The sequence below is a fragment of the Dermacentor variabilis genome, chromosome 1, assembly GCF_050947875.1.
Source record: "Dermacentor variabilis isolate Ectoservices chromosome 1, ASM5094787v1, whole genome shotgun sequence".
Classification (NCBI taxonomy): Eukaryota; Metazoa; Arthropoda; class Arachnida; order Ixodida; family Ixodidae; genus Dermacentor; species Dermacentor variabilis.
Window position 1 is genome coordinate 220,895,274 of NC_134568.1, and position 20,617 is coordinate 220,915,890.

At 47.0% G+C, this 20,617-nt stretch overlaps 1 protein-coding gene across 2 annotated transcripts in view; it reads left to right on the top strand.

Annotated features, from left to right (window-relative positions):
• The first annotated feature begins 2,805 nt into the window (after positions 1 to 2,805).
• The window catches only part of LOC142557580 (uncharacterized), a 122,787-nt gene continuing 104,975 nt past the window's right edge, over positions 2,806 to 20,617 (top strand). For both annotated transcript variants that reach the window (XM_075669539.1, XM_075669547.1), the window contains exon 1: positions 2,806 to 3,320. In XM_075669539.1, coding sequence (XP_075525654.1) covers positions 3,243 to 3,320 — 78 coding nt within the window. In that variant the 5' untranslated portion in view covers positions 2,806 to 3,242. The remainder of the gene's footprint in view (positions 3,321 to 20,617) is intronic.

Here is a 20,617-nt window from a genome sequence, read left to right on the forward strand (position 1 = left end):
AGCAGACGCCCTCGCATGTCGGCGCTATCGACGTGCCGGCGGAAGCATTCCACCACCGCTGCTGCCGGAAGTTGAAGGCGAAGTTGAAAGGCAACGAGCGTCGCCTCACGGAATTTATGCAGAACTAATGGAACCGCCACTACAATGCGAAAGCGAGAGACGCGGCGGGCATCTAGTAAAGGAAGCATTGGTTGCGCGTGAGCATAACCTTAGCAACCATGCAACCATGGGTCGATGGATGACAGTGTTGCCGACATAAAATTAGCTAATCACAAAAAGTAAACCCAAAGTAAACCGGCGTCCAAAACATAGCGGTCAAGACATATTTTTGGCTTCTGTTTGGCGCACGCACTATAGACTATACATGCAGTCCACAAAATCGTGCGCTTCGAGATCTATTTCTGTTACTTCTGCTATTTTTTGTTCTCTAGTAAACAAAATAAATCAATCAATACTGTTCATTTTGGCCGTATTGTATGTTGTGCTGTCTATCATCATGTGGCGCGTATGTATACGACTGCACCGATGTTTTTCGGTCCAGTCGCAGCATATGAAACAGGCGCGAGTCTTGTTAATATTTAAATGTAACGCATAATTTCGATTATACTATAGTGTTACCTGTAACACAAGATACACTCTAAGAAATGTTTACACCCTTTGAGTCGTATCTTGCCACACAACGATAAACGTCATCTGTCTTGTCCACATTTCCTTTCTTTAACGCTGCGAGCCCGGTACTTCCTGCAGTAACGAACGGCATGCGCGTTATCGGCATGACATACACACTCTAAAATGTTTACACCCTTTGGGGTGTACATTTGTCACAACAAACTCTAAAACAGTTCACCCTTTTGGGGAGTATATTTGCCACACAACACTCTAAGAACAGTTTACACCCTTTGGCTTGCCCCTTCTGCCACACAAAAATAATCGTCATCTGCCTTGATGCGTTTCCTTTCTTTATCGCTGCAAGCCCAGAACTTTCCAGTAACGAATGGCACGCGCGTTATCAGCATAGAACAGTTTACACCCTTTGGAGTGCCCCTTCTGATAACGCGCGTGCCGTTCGTCACTGGAAAGTTCCGGGCTTGCAGCGATAAAGAAAGGAAACGCATCAAGGCAGATGACGATTATTCTTGTGTGGCAGAAGGGGCAAGCCAAAGGGTTACTGTAAACTGTTCTTAGAGTGAAGGATAATCGTCATCTGTCTTGCCTGCATTTCCTTTCTTTAACGCGGCGAACCCGGTACTTTCCAGTAACGAACGACATGTCCGTTATCAGCATGACATAGCATTTCCGACAGGAAAGTAACGAGTGCAGCGTTTTCAAGAAAGGAAAAGCGGGCAAGACAGATGACGATTATGGTTGTGTGGCACATATACACTCCAAAGGGTGTAAACTTTTCTTACACTCTTAAAGCATTTGCAACCTTGGGGTGTATATTTTTCCCACAACGATAATCGTCATTTGCCTTGCTTGCGTTTCCTTTCTTGAAAACTCGGCGCTCGCTACTTTCCTGTCGAGAATGCTGCGTCACACTGATAACGCGCATGCCGTTCGCGACTGGGAAGTACCGGGCTCGCCGTGTTAAAAAAAGGAAACGCGGGCAAGACAGACGACGATTATCGTTGTGGGACAAGATAAGCCCCAAAGGATGTAAATTGTTCTAAGGATGTAGAGTGAATAATCGTCGTCTGTTTATTACAGACAGAGCTCCAAATGGCGGAGACCAATGAGAGCGGCCTCTGCAGTGACGTGCGCGCGGGAAACTGGTTTCATGCGGACCCGCCCGACCACTCGTTTCGTACTATCGTCTGCTTGCGTCACCTCTCGCTCGTACTTCTTTGGTTTGGTTGGCTTGGCATCGTTCTCGCTTGTTTCGATTATCATAAAAAATGGGTGAACAGGTTAACAAAACAATTAATACAACAAGAAACCGTGCAAAAGCAACACACGTATACCAGCACAACGCACAGATATCTAGCCACCATAGCTCAGATGTGCTCGCAACTGCATGCGACAGGCATGCGACGAACCCAAACGATGATGTGATGTCGATGTGGCTTCACCCTTTAGAACGAGCTGGCTGCCCCTAATACCCCTAAATTCTGGATGGATGGATGGAAGATAGGCGCGTCCCCTTTGAAACGGGGTGATGGCAGTTGCCACCATGCTCAGTTTTTTATTTTTGTTTAACTCTGTTGTAAGTTATTAAAATTCGCCATTTTCTTTTATTTAAATATGCTGCCCCTAACATATAGCGCCGCCCCTCGGAGGATGGTCTCGAAACACACGCAAGTTGTCGACGCGCTCTTATAATATTCGTACAGTGTGACATGCGCTTGGTTTACACTTTCCCTGGATCGAAATACCGGCTCGTTATTTATTGTCGCGCTTACAACAATCACAGACAGAGAGCGCTGATCAAGCGCATCGAAATATGCTGGCCAAAAAACATGTGATCCACCTACATAGCTGACACATCGCTCTGATCACGCCTCTGATACTGAGTGCACACTCACGACGACGTCAGGTCGTGTTCAGCTATCTAAAATCTTGTAAGTGGTAATAAACAAATACACAGGAGAGAATGACGATTTTATGAGGTAACTGCGGGCAGTGCCAGTATCTCAGGGGGTGTCGATGCAGTAACGAAGTCCCTGGTGGATAGATTCATCTTGTTCATCCCCAGCACGCTTGCCGGAAAGCACCTAGACGCTGACAGAGGGAATGGCGCATGCGCTATAGGCTAGCAAGGGTGAATCCCCAACCCTCTCGTTATTATTTTTTTTACTTTTTTGTTCTCTCCATTGCGTTTTGCTCTCACATAATGTTGTTTTTCCATTTTTTATTGGTACATTTTATAGTTCGTCTCGACCAATAGGAAGACAGAGCTTTGGTCACGTGGCTAACGTCACCGCCATTGAGCAGAATCGTGCTCTAGGCCGGACAGCGGCGATCCCTGTGCGGTTCCCCGGAGTTTAGCTTTGGTTGCGTCCAATGTTTTGCTGAGCCCACTTCGCGAAGTTCTAAGTGCAGTGCTTCAACGGCAAGTAACATTTCTTTCAGCGAGCACGATGTTCGGTCGTCGAAGCTTCGTGACGGACAGTGGACACCGAGCGTCCATCCAGCAAGTCGTGGAACCAACGCCGCCATTGGCCAAACGACGCTTCGTGCACGGAGGATTGCAGTAGCATTTTCCTACACCCAGTGTTCGTGTCGCAGTGGGCTGTTCATCAACGATGGAAGTCGAAACACATGTCGATAAAGACTGCAGCGCGCTTGGCAGCCTATTTCAATATATCGTCAATGACCTGAAGGTGAGCGAATATGCCCAAACATAAAAACGGTGCATACCAGCGCATTCAGTCTACGCTGCAGCACTGCTAAATAGCTGCAATGTTTAATTGGTGTTGATACTTCATGTAGGATGAGATTGATACTTTGCGCTTAACAACTGCACGTAGTGCCCTTGTATATCTGTAAACGACGAATTTCTGTGCAGTAATTTATTGCAGAAAACGTCGTTGCTTCGGAGGCGGTCACCGCCGTGCGTCCAAAATGTTTTGGATATACGTACGGGCCGGTACACTGCCGGTGCAGTTTGCACCACACATCAGAAATCGATTTGGTGCTATGCATGCATTACATTTTATTGCATTGTAAACAGGACACTTGGAACAAACCATCGCAAATGTTTTATCAGCGTTGGTCGCGTAGAGTCAACGTTTTTGATCGGAAGCTTGCTATCTACCTAGTATGTGCCGTTTTGGAATAAGGGGCTTGTAAATTTTATTTATTTTTTGTTTTTCTGAATGACTGGATTGGTTCCGTTGCTATTGCGCTACTTTAGTTTGTCCATTGTGCCAATATAATAACGACGGGCCTACATGTGTGTGTCATGTTACTTTCGCTGTACGTTGTGCTTGGTACATCAGAAATGCAGTTTGTTTGCAGTGGCTAGTTTAATTATCCGTTCATATATTACATGCTAAAGCAATACCATGTTTTCGATGCCTTGTGTTGTATGTGCGCGTAGTCTCACCGACATTGGAAATTTTGGTTCTGTTTTTAATAGCTGGCGACGGGAGAACTGGTGATGTTGGTCACAAGCAGCGTCTTTTCATACGTGTGCGAGCGAAGTGAAATAATACGAAGTTGGCGTTCATCATCGTCTGTGTCCATTACAGTCTTCATGAATTGAAAAATGTGTGCTTGTGCGAGCTCTGTTGGTTGCTTGTGCTCCTTCTGTGACTTCTTTGGTAACTGCACCCGGTTTAAAACGTGTGAAGTACCAAGAAAGAACTTTTTTGTGGACCTCTTAAGCTTCGGGATCACAGAAGTTAATGCGTGTGCTACGTTGAGTTCTGTGATCTCAAGTAGCTCTGCTTATAGTAGAAAAATTAGACCATGCAGTGGGAATGTGTGACGTAGATCGCGCTCATGTGTGCCTTCTCAGGATGTGTGCTGTGGATCGCAGTTTCGTGTTTTCAGTTAAGCCGTATAAGCATGCGCATGTGGGCGTAGGTCTGACAAGGCTGCCTGAGGTCTGTTGTCGTTTACGTAATTTGTCGCGATCTGAATGAGATTAGGCCATCAGTCTTAGCAGGTGCCGAAGATGCCGCTGTCCGGCCAAATGCGGACTACGGTGGTAACTGTACACTGTCATCCATGTGTGAAAAGCAGTCGATCAAAACTGAATATGGCAATCGTAAACAATGTCGAAATTGTGGTTCTGCGTCTGTACTCGGCGTGATAATGCGCAGTACGTATACTCGCCGATGTCTTGACCGTGTGGCCGAAAGGTTTACAGATATGTTAGCATTTTAGAACCAACTCGTGTACATCTGTTGTGAAAACACGTTTGAGAGCCCACGCGAGAGTCAGCAGTTGGACTGATCGAACGTAAAACAGCACTGTCTCTCTGACACTCTAGCCGCGTGTTTTGCGCCTTTTTCCGTTCTGAATGCCGTGCTCCCGTTTATCTGATTGGAATGTAGCCGGCATTCGAACTCGCGACCTTGTACTTGGCACCAGCGGAACGTCGTAGCCGCTGAACCACCACAGCAGGTAGTTTACGTGCATGTATGACGAATTGGAATGAGTTATTATTGAACATTTATTCTAAAAAGGGAGGTCTATATGACCTGTGTGGCATTGGGGTAGTGAAATTCATCTTTGCCACTGGGTTCAGAAGGGTTGAGTGCTCTACATTTTCATGAAAACTACAAGCAACGAAAAAAAAAAGGCTGTCATGAGCAGCATTTGGTTGTCAACTCTGTACCAACATTTATTTTTGTTCACTCAAACAAAATTTCACCTTTTAAGCGATTGCTAGTAAAAACGTGTACAAAACGTCATCACAGCTGTGTACCCTGAATAAGCAAGTTCCTCCCAACTCTTCAGGGTGGATTGGGCATCAAATTATGAAAAGCAACATCGCTTGACGGACAAGAATTTAGGCAAAGAAGAACACGACGCTTTGGCGCCTTTACAAAATTTAAGCTGGACAAGTGAAAGTGAGTTAGTAACGTGCACATGACGTAATTGCTTGCTTTTATAAGTTTGTTTTTGCTAAATGCGTGTATTGCTTGCTGCGGTTGGCCTTTGCACAACATTTCCAAGTTGCCGGTGCACCTCTCATGCGCAAGCACGCGTTGCATAGACCCCTGCTACCGTAGGCAAGACTTGCTGGCGCAGCGGCGTCGTTCTAGTAGGTTGGTGTGTACGGGCTATTCGAAGGACGGCTGTCCTCCCTTGTCGGCACTGGCCGCGATGACTTAGTTCTAAGCACGGAGTCGCGGGTTCGATTCCCGGCCGCATTTCGATTGGGGGCGAAATGCAAAAAAGGTTAAAGAAACGCAGGTGGTTGAAAAATCTGGAGCCCCCAGCTACGGCGTGTCTCACAATCCGGTCGTGGTTCAGGAACGGGAAGCCCTACAATTTATTTATTTTTTTCGCTTCGCACAATGACGGGATGTGTTTTGCGAAAGAGCAAAGTCGCACGTGGCAATCTCTTGAGGCCAAAAACCTGATATGTATCTGTTTTTGCATTGAGGCAATAACATTACTTCCGTTTGAGAAGGCACGAAGAGCGAGCAAACGGCTACGCCGATAAGCACTCCGAACCGCGACGCGTCCGGCAACTTCGCGGTCGGTGCACCGAACGCGACCACGCGTTTCAAAATATGACGCCCTCGCAGCGGTTAGCAGCGGCTGCACTTGTCATGAGTATGAAATCTTTGGACGGGACTTTGTTTTAATAACCCGTCTTGAGTCTGGCCCTCTACCGTGACGAGTGGACCCCTGTATCTGCACGGCGAGCGGGTATGCGGTCAAAATGGGTCGCGGCGGACCATTTCGGGAGCACATTGGGAACCGGAATGGGCTGCTGCGAGAAACGGCGCGCCAGTCATTGTGCTGCCGGCAGGACTCTTCCAATGGAGAGCAGACCCCGCGGTTGCTGCTTCTTCCGGCCAGCGATCAGTGTGCATCCGTTGTCTCGCTGCGTCATGACCTTCTCGCGAGACACTATTCTGCTCGTCTGTGGCCGCCAGCAATGCGGCGGAAACTGACGCAGATTTTTCACGCGGATCGAACTGGCGGACGAAAAATAAAAAAAATGCAGCAGTTCCACACGTATCCACGCGAAGCGTTTAGTGTCCCTAAATGACAAACGGCACTGCAGATGCACCCAGTGAATACAGCTCACTCAGATATTTTACGCGTCGTTTTGACTTTGGAAAACAGAGTTAGCGGTCAGAAAGCGACAACCTGTGGCCATTGAAACACCCAAGCGTTGCCTATGCTTGTGTGGCATACTCATCATGATCATTCAAGTTGAGTTGCTGCCTATTAATTTCTGAGGCTAATTCAGCGCTCAGAGATCGTGTCCTACTTTTCTTGTTACTTACATCAAAATATTCGAAGTCATTACCTTTCCTTTTATGCCTAAGAACTGTTGTGTGAAATTTTAGTGGATAACTTGCTACCAAGGTATACTGGGCTAGTTGACGATGTATTGTAATGGTGAATTCGCCATATCGCACCGGGGCGCCCCAATGCGCCGTTTCATCCAATCATCGTCGCTGCAGGGCGCGCCGGTGCGATTTGCTGAATTCGCCATATGTCTACAGCGCACAGGGACAGCGATAGCGTCCACGTCTGCTTCTTTCTTCGTGTCCTTGTGGGCTGTAGATTTACCATTTGCTATTTTTCTTGATTCCTGGCGTGGTAGTTCTAATGTCGTAGTAGTTGCCAATGGTTTCCAAATTGACTGATCTATTAGAATTCGTACTTTCTGTAGTGCGCGTTGGTTATAGGCAGCGTAGAACAATATTAGCGAATGAAGCTGTGGCGAATTGCGACGCAGCAATTCGCACTGTGATACTGACGCATTAGCGAGAGCAGCTAAACGGGTCCAACTTCAGTTACGCAAGGAATACAGAACGGCGCGTATGGCATGTGTGTATGGCCTGCTTAAAAGTAATCTCCTACGAAAGAAAGAAAACTTTCTGAAGATCTGGCACGTGGCCGGATTTTCTTCAGGGCGCAGGAGCAGTCGGTGGTAGTACGCGACAAAACTTGTACGCCTACTTTTGGTGTTTAAGATTCGACGGGGGTATACCCTGCATTTATAATGACTGCACTGCGAAGGCGCATATTCATCGTTTTCACGACGCTATTTCCATTGCTTGCTTTGCGGCTGTATACTTATTGGCGGACGGAGGCAATTACTACCCGCACTGCATCTGCTGTTCTTGTGCTGGTTATTTAACGTTTGTTTCTCGATGTCAATTTCACGCAAATTTTTTCCTGGTTCGTTGCAAAAGATGAGACCCAGTATATAACTGTACGGGGTTTGTCTGTATGCGCAAGGCGCATTCACAAGAGCGCGCAGTTGCGTGCTCCGCCTAGAGGTGATGGAAGTAATGGCCAGACGGGGGAAGGGGGTGCACTGCGCATCCGCCTTTGTGGGGTTCATCTGTGGCTGGTTTTACTTCCCGTTCTTGGCATCATTTGCAGGCGCGAGGTCACCATGAGTGGAAAAAGGCTTTCGTAATCTACAGCTGGCGTTGACTTTTGCCGGGACAGCGGTATGCGCCAAATGGTTGAGAACCGTGTTGCTAACGGCAGTCAACGGGTGATTGCTGAGCAATCACCCCTCAGTTGCCATAGCAACATCGTATTGCAGTGCTTGTTGCGTACTCTCCAGCGTTACAAACGTTTCATCAGCCCTTCGCCAGAAAAAAGAAACAGGCAGCCTTCGTGTCTTTCTTCCTGCGTTCCGTTTTTTAAAATGGCCGAACCCAATATTCGTTGTTTCATGCTGCCCGAGGCAGGTTGATTTCCACTCCGCAAAGTACCGATATTAATGCTTCATATTCATCACTCCACTAGTACGGCGTATCTTTAGTGGGACACCAAAAAGAAAATTAAGTTGACGTGTATTATTCAGTTCTACAATAAAAAAAAAAAAACTTCTGCCGTGAGTAGCAGCTTGTTAAGCCAGGAAAGACGCGGAAACTAAAGACAGGAGGCGACGCTGCCTTGAAGTTGCCGCACTAAAGCTCGCCGTGACGTCACAGATTTTCACGGCGTCTGCGTCTGCCCTGGCAGAATTAGCGTTTCATCAGTAAAGATGGACTACATTGTGTTTTAAAAGCGCTAAATACTCAACTTAGCACGTTTCAAGAACTTTTAACGAGCCGAAACGGCCGAAATGCGAGAGAGCACATTGAATTCAGTGGCGTCACACCGACGTACTGGTACTGAGGTTTTGGCGCGAAATTAAAAAAAAAAAATGAAACGTGGACCTTCGTTCTCCCTATATGTAGTGTTTTTAAAGAATACTTTATTATTCTAAAATAATCTAGGGCTCCTCTTTAGTATCTATTTAATGTCAGTTTCTGCTCGTTGCCACCTGCGATCGGCTGATTAGCAACGCTTTCACGTAGCCGTGAGGGGTCTGCAGACGATTGTTACTAGTGGTGGGATTATACTTGCATTGCATGTCACAATATTTTTACGTTATACTACTTGCATCAAGGAAGAACCACTATTCTTGAAGGAGGCAGTGTAATGGCTACAATAGCTTTTTCTTTTTTTCGGCAGCGCATTATGGGGCGTTTGACATGAATAAATAGGCTATAATTGCTAACCAACTAATTATTGTCCAATATTCACAATGTTGTAGGAATCCTGAGGCTGCTTGGTACCAGTTTTTTAGATGTTCGTGCCCAGAATCTTTCGCTAGATAGTAAAGATAAATTGCTGTTAGTTTAGTCCTGCCAAGTTGGTCATCAATACATATCTGCGCAAGTTTTGGAGTCTATCTCGGAACAGGCTAATATCGGAATTTCTACAAAGTGAACAAGTCTTGAGCGTTGACCTGCTGCGATGCTTTATTTGTGTTACAACACGTGTCATAACGTAATTAAACAAAGGTTAATGCGTTAGCGTTGGTTATTTAGTTAGCCAGTAATTATAGCGCATTTACTCATGTCCGCCACCGCTAATAATCCGTTGCAAATTATTGAAGAACCAGCCATTTTCTCTCCGCTCCACTGTCATTAAAAAAAGAAAAAGCTATCTTGAAGAACGTGACACACACCATACAATGCGTGCACTTAACGGGGTCGACGGTGCCTGGCGTACCGTTCCACGAACTGCAGCAAGATAGCTGAAGGCACGCCGCGTACCGGCGGTCACCAAGCGAAGTGTACGTCGTGCATGCGAATAAGGATAGCGCTTCTTGTGATATCCGTTGGGGAATTCATTCCTGCAATGATGTAGTTAAGCTCATCGCCAGGTTATTTTTCTTTATTTATTTTATTATTTTTTAAGATAAGCAATGTGGGAATTGTGCCATGGAGAGCAACGCTAGAACGAAATAACGATGACTGCCTGAATACGGTAACGATGCAGCTGGTGCGCTGTGCCTGTCATCACCTTGTCGCATACCTGCTTCGTTCACCACGTCGAAGAAGCTTGATCGTTCGTCGCGGCTCACCGCGTGGTGCCGTGCTGAGCCTTCTCCTATGTGTATATTTACTTGGAGACGGCTGCGGTGTTGGGTAGCGCGTGCGCGGCATCGCGTGGCGCAGGCATCCGGCGGAATGCGATAGGCCTTAACTACTGTTCGCTGCCGGAGCCGATCGTCTTTGTTCTGTGGCTTTATTCTGAACCAATATGTTTCGTCTCTCTCCTATAGAGTTACTGGCGTAAATGCATAAGCGCTTGCCCGGCCATAAGCACTTCCGATCATTAATTTGCGAGCCACAAAAAAAAAAAAAAAATACTTTGGTTGTCAGCACCGGCGACAGATGCTTTTCTGAGCGGTGTAGTCGTAATAAAAATAGGAAGCGCGTATGTATCGTAGAATTTCCGAGCGCGCACGAAAGAATTTTCTCATTAGCGACGCCCCCTCATATGTAGAGGTCTAGAGGAAGCGTTCGTGAGAGCACATCTGCAGTGGATCTCCTATAGTACTCCGCTGGTTGAGGGAGTATACATCGAGACGCCAGGGCGCCCTTGCACATATTTAGAGGCTGCCCATTTGTATCAGGGTGCTGACAGCTGCCAGCTTGACATAAAGGCCAACTTGCGTTTCTTAAATTTCCGTTATTACCTACCATATTTTTTCTGTCACCCTTCACCCGCTAGACTTTTCGTGCTTAATTGTCTCTTCCCTTTTGGATATTTCTCCCTGGCGGCTTTCACAGCGTTTGAATCTCCGCGCTTGCCTCATCTACTCAAGCGTGAATGGAACTATTTTACCTAAATATGTCGTTAGTAAGTACACGATTGCGACGAATGTGCCATCCGTTAATTCCAGCGGCTAATGAATTGTGTCGTGGAAGTAAGGAAGCACATGGACGAGTACGTTTTTCTTGTTTAATGTTCTAAGTTAAGCCTCTGACAAAGCAGATATTGAGAGCATAATAAAATGAAAGTAGTATTCAGTATTCCTCAACGAAGATTATATGGGACCATGAAACAACTGTATTTCGCACGTTAAACTAAGCACCTTCACTTCCTCATGTCTCAGCTCTTGCAACATTGAAATAGCAACGGGTCCAGCACATGCACTTTTGATCTGATATTCGGCACCTTGCGTGGCGACGCGAGGTCCTTAGTATCTCTCTCTCTCTCTCATACGTTCAGTGCTGCAAAGCCTCGACAGCACCCAAATGAAGACGCGATTATCGCTTTCGGTATTCGTGTACCGATAATGCAAAAGTTGGTGAGCGGGCCGAGCACGCTGGGTGTGGCTGCGCTGCGTGAGGTAGGTGGAGGTACAGCGAATTGGCTGCAGAAGATCACACTGACGTGCACTCAATGCTAATGCTTTGCACGTACTTGGGATATACGTCAAATGAACCAGAAACTTTTCTTTCCCTTTCAAAGCACTGTATAGGATGTGGTCTGCGTTACATACTTCTTGTCTCTTTTAAAGTTGGAGATGAAGGCTGGTTTGGAATACCAAATTCTGAATTCTGTGTAAACGATCGAATAACATTAAAAAAGAAAAAGAAAGGAATCGTGAAAGTAAGCCGATTTATGTGTGCCCTGTAGCCAGAATTTCAGCTTAGCTGAAAAAGACAAAGTATTGAGGATAAGACATTAAGGTGTATATTTCTTAGGAACGCGTCGTTCGTTTCCGTCAAAGTTTGAGTGCTGGTGTAATTGAGGCCGGCCAGTACATACATTGCAGAAACGTGGGGATATATGCGCCACTTTCGCGATATCGGTCCCCTAATTACCAAACAAATTCATTGATGTCCCACATAATTTCCTCAAAGCTTTCCTTATGCGTATCGTTGACTATATGTGCTCAGAACGAATTAATTGACCATACATCCGCAGCTGCCGATTTGTGCTTAAATGTCACTTTGATTCTTTAAGCGCCGTCATAAAATTATTTCGCTTCATTGACAGATTTTTTTTTTTTTTTCTAGGGAGGTCTCGGCTATAGGTAGCATTATTTCTGGCATGAACATACTGGAGTGTCTTGACGGAACAGTCCAAGATTCGTCTTCGTGTCAGCCGAGAGAGACACCGGCGCCTTTTGTGTCAAATGCGCTTGCCTCACGGGCTGATAGGCGCGTGCTGCCCACCTGTCCCATACCGGCTGTGTTGACAGCTTCCATTGAGTGGTGCGTTTCATCCACGAGGCTAGCGGACACGGTCCGATGAGGCAGCATAAAAGAATTTGAACAAGGCCTCTCTTCAAAAAGGCGCATTGCTGAAAGAAAACGCGTGTTACTGTTGCGGGATGATATAGCTCGTAATGCACGATGAAAGGGTCCGTCCCCACCCGTCGTGAATGAGGCTTCCTGCTCTAGAGTCTCTCCGTGTTGAGGGAACCGGCTATTATAGTCTCCAGAAGAGCGCGGTATTATTCGCGGTGTCGTGGAAAATTGCTGCATGTACTGTCATTCAGCGGAGTGCGTGTACCGCGGTGGCGCGTTTATTTCGTCGCTCCTGCTGCGCGAGACCAGTTGTGCGTGCAGAGCACCCGAAGGGCCAGTAGGACATTTGTCGCCTGGTGGCCGCGTCTTGTCAGGCTGGTGGCTTCAGTATGGGGACCGTCGGGCCGTCTGCTGCTTTCAAGCCAATCTCTCGGAGGCCGCTTTCTGCATGTTTCCGCGGTCCGTGCAGCTGCTTTGTTTGCGCGGAGCCCCGCACGTAGCGGCGGCAGCCCATGTTGGGAAAGCATCTCCGCCGGGCACTGAACGCAGCGTTTGTTATGGTAAGGGCAGTCTGCGCGGGCGGCCTCATCTGGTGCTGCTCACGGGGGCAGCGCGCGCTGGGGAATATAGCGCTTGCGCCGGAATCCAATGCTCTCGTCGTTGCTGCGACGCAGCAGACCTCTCAAAGTTGCTTGGACGTGCGAGCATTGAGTATTCGTTGCGTCGTCGGCATTTTGAACCTTGACGCATCGCAGAATTATGGCGTCAAAATACAAGGATCACACACACGACGGGTCAAGCGCCTCTGATGCAGACAGAAAGGGATATGGATGAAGCCCAGGGCAGTGCGAACGTTCTCTGGTTCAGGCTGGTTGACCATACACATCCACGAACCTTTCATTTTAAATGTTTTCCCTCCCACACTGCTCTCGCCATTCAGATATTATTAATAAAGATGTTTTACTCCCTCTCTCGCACGCATCCATTTTTGCTTTTACTGATGCGCACTGACTTGCTGAACATATTTTCTCTTGAATGAATTGACCCGCCGTGGTTCCTTAGTGTCTGTGGTGTTAAGCTGCTAAACAAGATGTCGCGGGATCGAATCCCGGCCACGGCGGCCGCATTTCGATGGGGGCGGGCTACTCTCGTGCGTCCGCGGCGTCTGCTGTTGAGGCAAGAATGTGACGCTCCCTTAGGTATTGTCGCTGACACTGGTGGCACGACTTCCCCGGGACGAAGGGCCGCTCTCGTCGTTGGTAGAACGAACGCGTCATAAGCGTAGTGCCGCGAAATACGGGCTGTGCGGCGACGATGGCTACGATATGGTGCCAGATCAGCGCGCGCCTGTGTGGAAACAAAGCGCTGCATGAGCGGAGGTTTGGCTGCGGCGGCTGCTGGGAATCGCACCCACACGCTGCCTCTCGCGATCTCCCGATTAGCGAAGCAGACGCGCCACACTTCGCTCCGTTTGGAACGTGCCACACGGACAGATTGTCTCCGCCAGCCAATATAGCGCGAAATTATGCATTAGGGAGTGCTTCGTCGACGATTATTCGTCGATGAATTAAAAAGTGTTAATTAAAAAGTGTTTAGCTCTCGCTACGTTCTTTTATGGGGCACAGATTATCGAGCATACCTAGCTGTGATGGGCATTGCGTAATATTTATTTTAAATAAATCTCGAAACTGAGCGTCAAGGCAGGCCTGTGCTGCACTTTGTGTTAGCTATGATTTTGCAGTTTTTTACAAGTGCTCATTGAGTTGTGTACTTAGTTCACAACAGTCCCACAGAGCTGCTCGCGATTTCACCGCGCGGAAGCCAAAGCACCTATGTTAAACGCAGCAGCGTTTCTTAACCTCCCTCTAAGAGTCCTGAATGTTATTGCAATGCTAATGCATATTTTAGCACATTTTGGGAATATCTCGAAAATGATAGTCTCTGGGCTTCTGGTACGCAGATACATTGCAACAGTACTCGGTTGAAATTTTGCAACTTCAACACGTAAATAGTTTTTAAAGTGTTGTAGTGAATGATTTTAATCAGCTACTGGGAAATTACTATTCGTGGTGAGAGTAATGAATACCTCTTCATGCATTGCACTATCTTCCGCAATGAATCTTATAAAAAAGGCGACCCTAATCTTTGACTTAGGCGTCTCTTAGTGGCACTCGCACCGCGGCGTTGGTGTTCTTTAGGTTAAGCGAGCGAACGTCTTTCCCCTGGCACGATATGTTGGCGAGGACCGAGTGAGGGCGATGAGGAAGCGCAGCGTTCGCGCCACCTGGCGGGACGTAGCCCCCTAGCGAGCGGCGCACGAAGCGCACCTTACTCTCCCTCTCCGGTGCTGACGTCAGAGCATGCAAAGAGCGCGAGCGTGCAGCTGTTGCGAGTGAGTAGGTCCGCACCGGGAGAGAGGAGGGAGTGACGTCACATCCGCTCTGCTACGCAGATATGTTCAGTCCACGTGAGGTAACTGTTTTCCATTAATTAGCCGGGTAAATATCATGCCACCCTGTGTGTGACGTCACTACATCCGCTTTCTCCTTCTGTGCTTCCAGGAATTTCGCCAAAGTCGTGCTCACGTGGCGGGTCTTAGTCTGCAATTATGTGCTTTGGTGTGCGGTAATCAGTTATTTCTAATTCTAATTATTCCAGACACTTCAGTAACTGAACTTGTAACTAAACTTATGCTTTGATATATCTGTAATGAAACCCACGAATTTTGTACTGTAGTCTCAATTTCTTCCCTGGTTTATTCTGAATTTCTTCCGCGGTCGTCCCAGGTGAACCCGAAGTACTGCGCAAGAACCAAGAGTGACACTCGATGCTCGTGCCACTAAAAAAATAATTCACAATAACAAAAAGAAAGAAGCAAATAAACGCACAGTTAGTACCGACAGCAGCGAAATAGAAACATATCGCACTGCCGTATATAAACGCGCGCAGTCGATTGCTCGCTGCGAGGCCGTGCAATCGTAGCATTGATCAATCATTGGCTCAGGTTGTACGAACAGCATACAACATGAGTTTATTATAGCGAAGCTGTACATGGCTAGCTGATTCGTCCGTCCGTCTGTCGGTCGGCCGCCTGTATGTCAAAAACTCATCCTGCGCAGCCTCATGCGTATGAGCGAAAGAGAGAGAGAGAGAGAGAGAGGATGCGCGATTAGCCAACACTGCGCCAGTAGTGACGACGTTGTTCTTCGTCGCAGCCGAGCGCGCACGCAGCAGTTTCTCCCCGGCTCCAAAATGGGTAAGCCACGCTTCGTATGCACTTCTGAGGAGCAGGCAGCTTTCGATTAGCAACGCCGCGAGCAGAACCGGGAACGAGCTCGTCTACGCCGTGCCGATACAGCAGCCTGGGCACAAGAACAGGCTCGTGCAGCCGAGCGCAAGCAGCAACTGCGTACCGAGGATCCGGCAGCCTACCAAGCCTTCGTTTAACGAACCATCGGGATTAACCCAGTGAGAAACACCGGGGCCGCACGTTTCAGCTTCGCTGGTTAACCATCTGTACGGAGTGCTTGGGCATTGATTTTTTTTCACATCTTATCCTCTCAACAATTGTTTTTTTCGAGCAAGTAGTCAGTTCGACAGCTATTTGCGACGGAGGCAAAAAGTGGCCGTTTTTGTAGTTGTGAAAAAGACAGCCTCTGTAACGCTGTAACGTCTGTAACGCGTTCGGTGCTTTCTTTGTCCAGAACAATTAATTTGTCAGCAAACAACTTCTCTCACTTTGGAAGCAGTAATAGAAATGTCAAGGAAGGCGCCTGCGCGGCAGCCAAGCAGTGCGGAGCGCACCGTGTTATCCCCCATGGTCTTCGAGATTGCACGGGCCCGCAGCTTTTGCTCCGGCCGTCCCATTTGGCGCGCTCCCCCAATAAAAAAAAAAAAAAAAAAAAAAAAATGCGCGTGCGCGTGGCCGGGGCCCGAGCCCCCTCCGGATTTTTCCTGGGGGGAGGGTGGCGCACTGAGCCCATCACGGCGATGCCGAAGCCTTCCCCCCCCCCCCCCCCCAACGTGTCATTGCCAGTTTTGTCACCCACATCATTTGAGGTTTCTTTTGAATTGCCTCAGCCTTCTCACTTAAAATTTTATTGTGGCTAATAGCTTACTGCATAATTGGTGCGGACGTCCACGGATTTTAATTCGTACTTTGCTTTATTTCTGCATATCCTGACAATAGGAGAACAAGCACATTAGAAGTACCAGCGGCGGCTGTCTCATCCGTATTTTCTCACTTCAACATTGTTTTAAATTTCCACTGTAAACACCATGCTTATATACAATATATTTAAATATGTACACAGGACAAGGTTTATTATATATTCAAAGAGAACGAGCTAGCCAATTAACAAATATTTCTAAAGGTATAGATAGCTTATGACTCGAGAATGAATATGTTGCTGTATGTTCACCTCGCTTCAAAATGCTTTATGTGCTTTCTTGACCCTGAAAAAAACCTGTACATTTTAGTCACCCGTTCGGCAGTCTTTTATCAACGGCGTGTGAAATGCATGTGAATGATGTGTCTCAGTATCGCTTCTCATCCACTAAGCAAAGCTAACGACTCATTAAAAAAAAACATTCTAATGATTTACAACATTTATAAGGAATGGCAACATCGTCACTTGCATTCAGAGGTCATAAATATATACAGGGTGTCCCAATTAACTATCATGCACAAAGATAAAAAAGGCAGTGCGTTATTTGAAGAAAACCTAGTGCATATTGTTTCCAGTACAATGGAGTAGCTGCCAGTAATTTTTTGTTACTGAAATTTAATTAGGTAATTGTAATTATCTAACTCGAGACTTCTATCATAATTATCAAAGTATCAATGAGGCACTTGTAGGCACTGCCAAGGGACATCTAACTGCGGTATTTTCAGCGACGTACTAATTGCCTACTCATTTTTTCCGACAGGTAAATAAACCCGGCGAAATATGACAAATACCACGTGACTGCGCTCCCACCGGCATCATATGTAGTAGCGCCCTCGAACAGGTTCCTTCTGAGTTAGCCAGAACGAAATGAAGGAAATGAATACGTCACCGCCCAAGCCCTCCATTAAGATGGTTAACCATCGAAGCTGAAACGTGCGGCCCAGGTGTTTATCACTGGGTAATCCCGACGGTTCATTAAACTGTTTCATTAAAAAAAAGTTTCATAATGTTTCATGTTTCATAATGCTAATCACAATCAACTAGCCCAGCTGTCCATACTTAGCATTAAATGACGGCTTGCTAGGCTGCCGGATCCTCGGTACGCAGTTATTGCTTGCGCTCGGCTGCACGAGCCTGTTCTTGTGCCCAGGCTGCAGTATCGGGACGGCGTAGACGAGCCCGTTCCCGGTTCTGCTCGCGGCGTTGCTGATCGAAAGCAGCCTGCTCCTTGGAAGTACGTATGACGCGTGGCCTACCCATTTCGGAGCCGGAGAGCGCGCCCGTTTGGCTGCGACGGAGAGCAACGACGTCAGTACTGGCGCTGCCAATCGCGCGCTTCTTTCGTTTTTTTTTTTTTTCGTGCATTCGCGTGGGGTTGCGCCGGAGGAGTTTTTCGCGTAGAGGCGGCAGTCGGACCGACGGATGAGACGGATTACAGCTTCGCTGTAACAAATCGTGCTCGAGCTAGTGCCTTATCTGCCGCACCTCGCCCGAGGTAACACGTCGCGTTTGGTGCTAGTTGGAAACGAGCTGTGATAGCTGCTGTCTTCGCGTATATAAAGTGCGCGGATGGTTCTTTTTTTTTTTTTGCTCAAAACTTATAACCACAAAAGCGAATTGACAACATCAGAGCAAATGCTTAAAGGTGCGTTTTGTTTCGTCCTAGTCGCCATGTCTTTCTCTAATGAGCAGAAGGTAAGAATGCTCCTTGGCAGCCGCAAATGACAAGAGGAAGGCCGCAAATATATATCAGTCATGAAAGTGTGGCGGTAGACCAAACGCCTTGACTGTCATCAGAAATTATGAAAACCTGAAACAAGCCGGCAGCTTCAAGAAACAGCGGCGTAGGACTCCATCTATGAATCCTAGCCTAAGCAAGGATGTTCTAGCATTTATGGCCTCAGACCTTCATGCTAACTTGCTCCCAAACCGTCCTGCAAACGTGCGGGACGTGGCCGCCCAGGTACCAATTTCCAATTCAAGCTTGGAGGATTCTAGACGACGGTCTTTCACCTGTACCACCTTAGCCAGCACCAGTGCTTGGAAGATAGGGACCTGTAGAATCGTCTAGATTTCTCGAATTGGGTCCTCACAAAAGCCGATGAGTCACCGGACTTTTGGAGTAACATCATGTGCACAGGTTAAGACAATTTTCACAGAAACGCCCGGGTAAATTTGCATAATGCTCACTATTGGAGTGACTACAATGCACACTGGGTAAAGCGCAGTCTGCACCAGTACCAGGGGTCGTTCAATGTGCATGAGATACGGAATTTGCGCCGGTGCTATAATGAGCCCCATCTTCGATCACACACTGACTGGACAGTGTTACATGGACGAAATCTTTGAAGGAGTGGTGGATGTGTTTCTCAGCGAAGTCCCGCTGTCGCGTCTTCCACTCCTTCAAAGATTCCGATGGAGCATCAGCACACAGCAGCAGCCGAGCACGAAACTGGCTGGATGCGACTTTTCATGCACAATGGATTGGAAGGCACCGGCATGTAAATTGGCCGGTTAGGTCACCTGACTATGGTGGCTACCATAACCTGACCTCTCTCCACTCGATTTCTTTATTTGGGATTATGTGAAAGATCGTGTTTACATGATCGAGACGGATGTCAGATTAGCTCAAGTCAAGGATAACGGATTTCTGCCGTAGAATTCGAGCGTCGGTCATCGAGAAAGCCACTGAAGATGTGACAAAGCGGAGTCGGTACTGCGTAGTTGCAGAATGAGACCTATTCGAACACGTCCTCTAGGCAGCAGCTGGTGTTCAGCGGCGCTTACGAATTCACAGATAGTAAGGGCACACTGAAATTTGATGTATCTGTTTGTTTGTTTTTTGTGCAGGTGCCCCGATGGCCAATTCGGCTCATTTGGAAGTGGTTATTTAATTACTTTATTGAACACATCGGCTTTGCCTTTTCTCAACACATGGGTCGCTTCCCGGTCTATTTATTTCGCTTTTATTTTTTTGCCACGAACCTAGTTTTGTAGCACGTATACAATCTAATGAAAAATAAAAGCATCACTTTAATTTGGCTTTGGTCCTCAGCAAGTTTCTGCGCACTTTGTCGATGCGGCGCGAGCAAAGACAGGATTTTGAAACATGCTATGCCTATTACATTGCTTTTCGCGTTCCTTGCGTGGTCAGAGCGGTGCTTCGGCCGCGTTATCAAGAGGCTTTTGTTATCAATGTGATCAGTTGGCCTCGAGAGTCGGGTAATAGGTGTGACGTCGAGAGGAAGGAATAGCTGCAAAGCCGCGAAAGCTGCTGTTGGTGCTCCTTCCGTACCATTATCAAGGTGATGCGCAGCCGCTTCCGATTTGCGACAGGCAATGCAGTTGCGTTCAATCAGCTTATTTGAGGGCGCTGCTTTATGCTGCGGGTGGTAACGCAGTCACGTGGCATTTTTAATATTTCGCAAGGTTTGTTTGCCAATCGGAGATAATTGCGCACAATTAGTACGTCGCTGGAAACACAGCAGTTAGATGTCATTTGGGGGTGCCTACAAATGCCTCATTGACACTTCGATAATTAGGACAGTACTTTTCGAATTAGGTAATAAATTGCAATTGTCGAATTAAATTTAAGGAACGAAAGAATTACTGGCGGCTACTCCACTGTACTGAAAATAATATGTACTAGATTTTCTTCGAGTAACACAACTGCTCTTTCTTTAAGTCTTGGTGAATGATAGTTCGGACACACTGTATAGTTCACTCAGTAACCGAAATGAGTCCAAGCCGGATTCACTCGAAATAAGAAACAGCAGTCATGCGCAGGAGTGCTTATTATACTTTGACTCGCAGAAAAAGAAGAAAAAAAAATACAGAGAGGCTGCAGGAAAGGCGAAGCAGTATTAGTGATAGCGAAGTATACGACAATTACACAACGGAAGATTACGCGACTGAGAGACACCAGCTTCTTGGTGGTGGGAGAGAACTCAAGATGTAAAATTGGAACTGTCTTCTACTATGAGGTCTTGTAAATTCTCATATAAGGCTGTCACTTCAGTGAACAATTCCTCGAGGGCACTCGAAGTTTCTTCAAGTGATATATATATATATATATATATATATATATATATATATATATATATATATATATATATATATATATATATATATAATGTGTGTGTGTGTGTGTGTGTGTGTGTGTGGTTCGAAAAGCTGGTCGCTCCCCCCCCCCCCCCCCCGGAAATATGAAAACTTTCCGCCTATGGCTCAATCTGGCGTGCGCGAAGGAAGAAA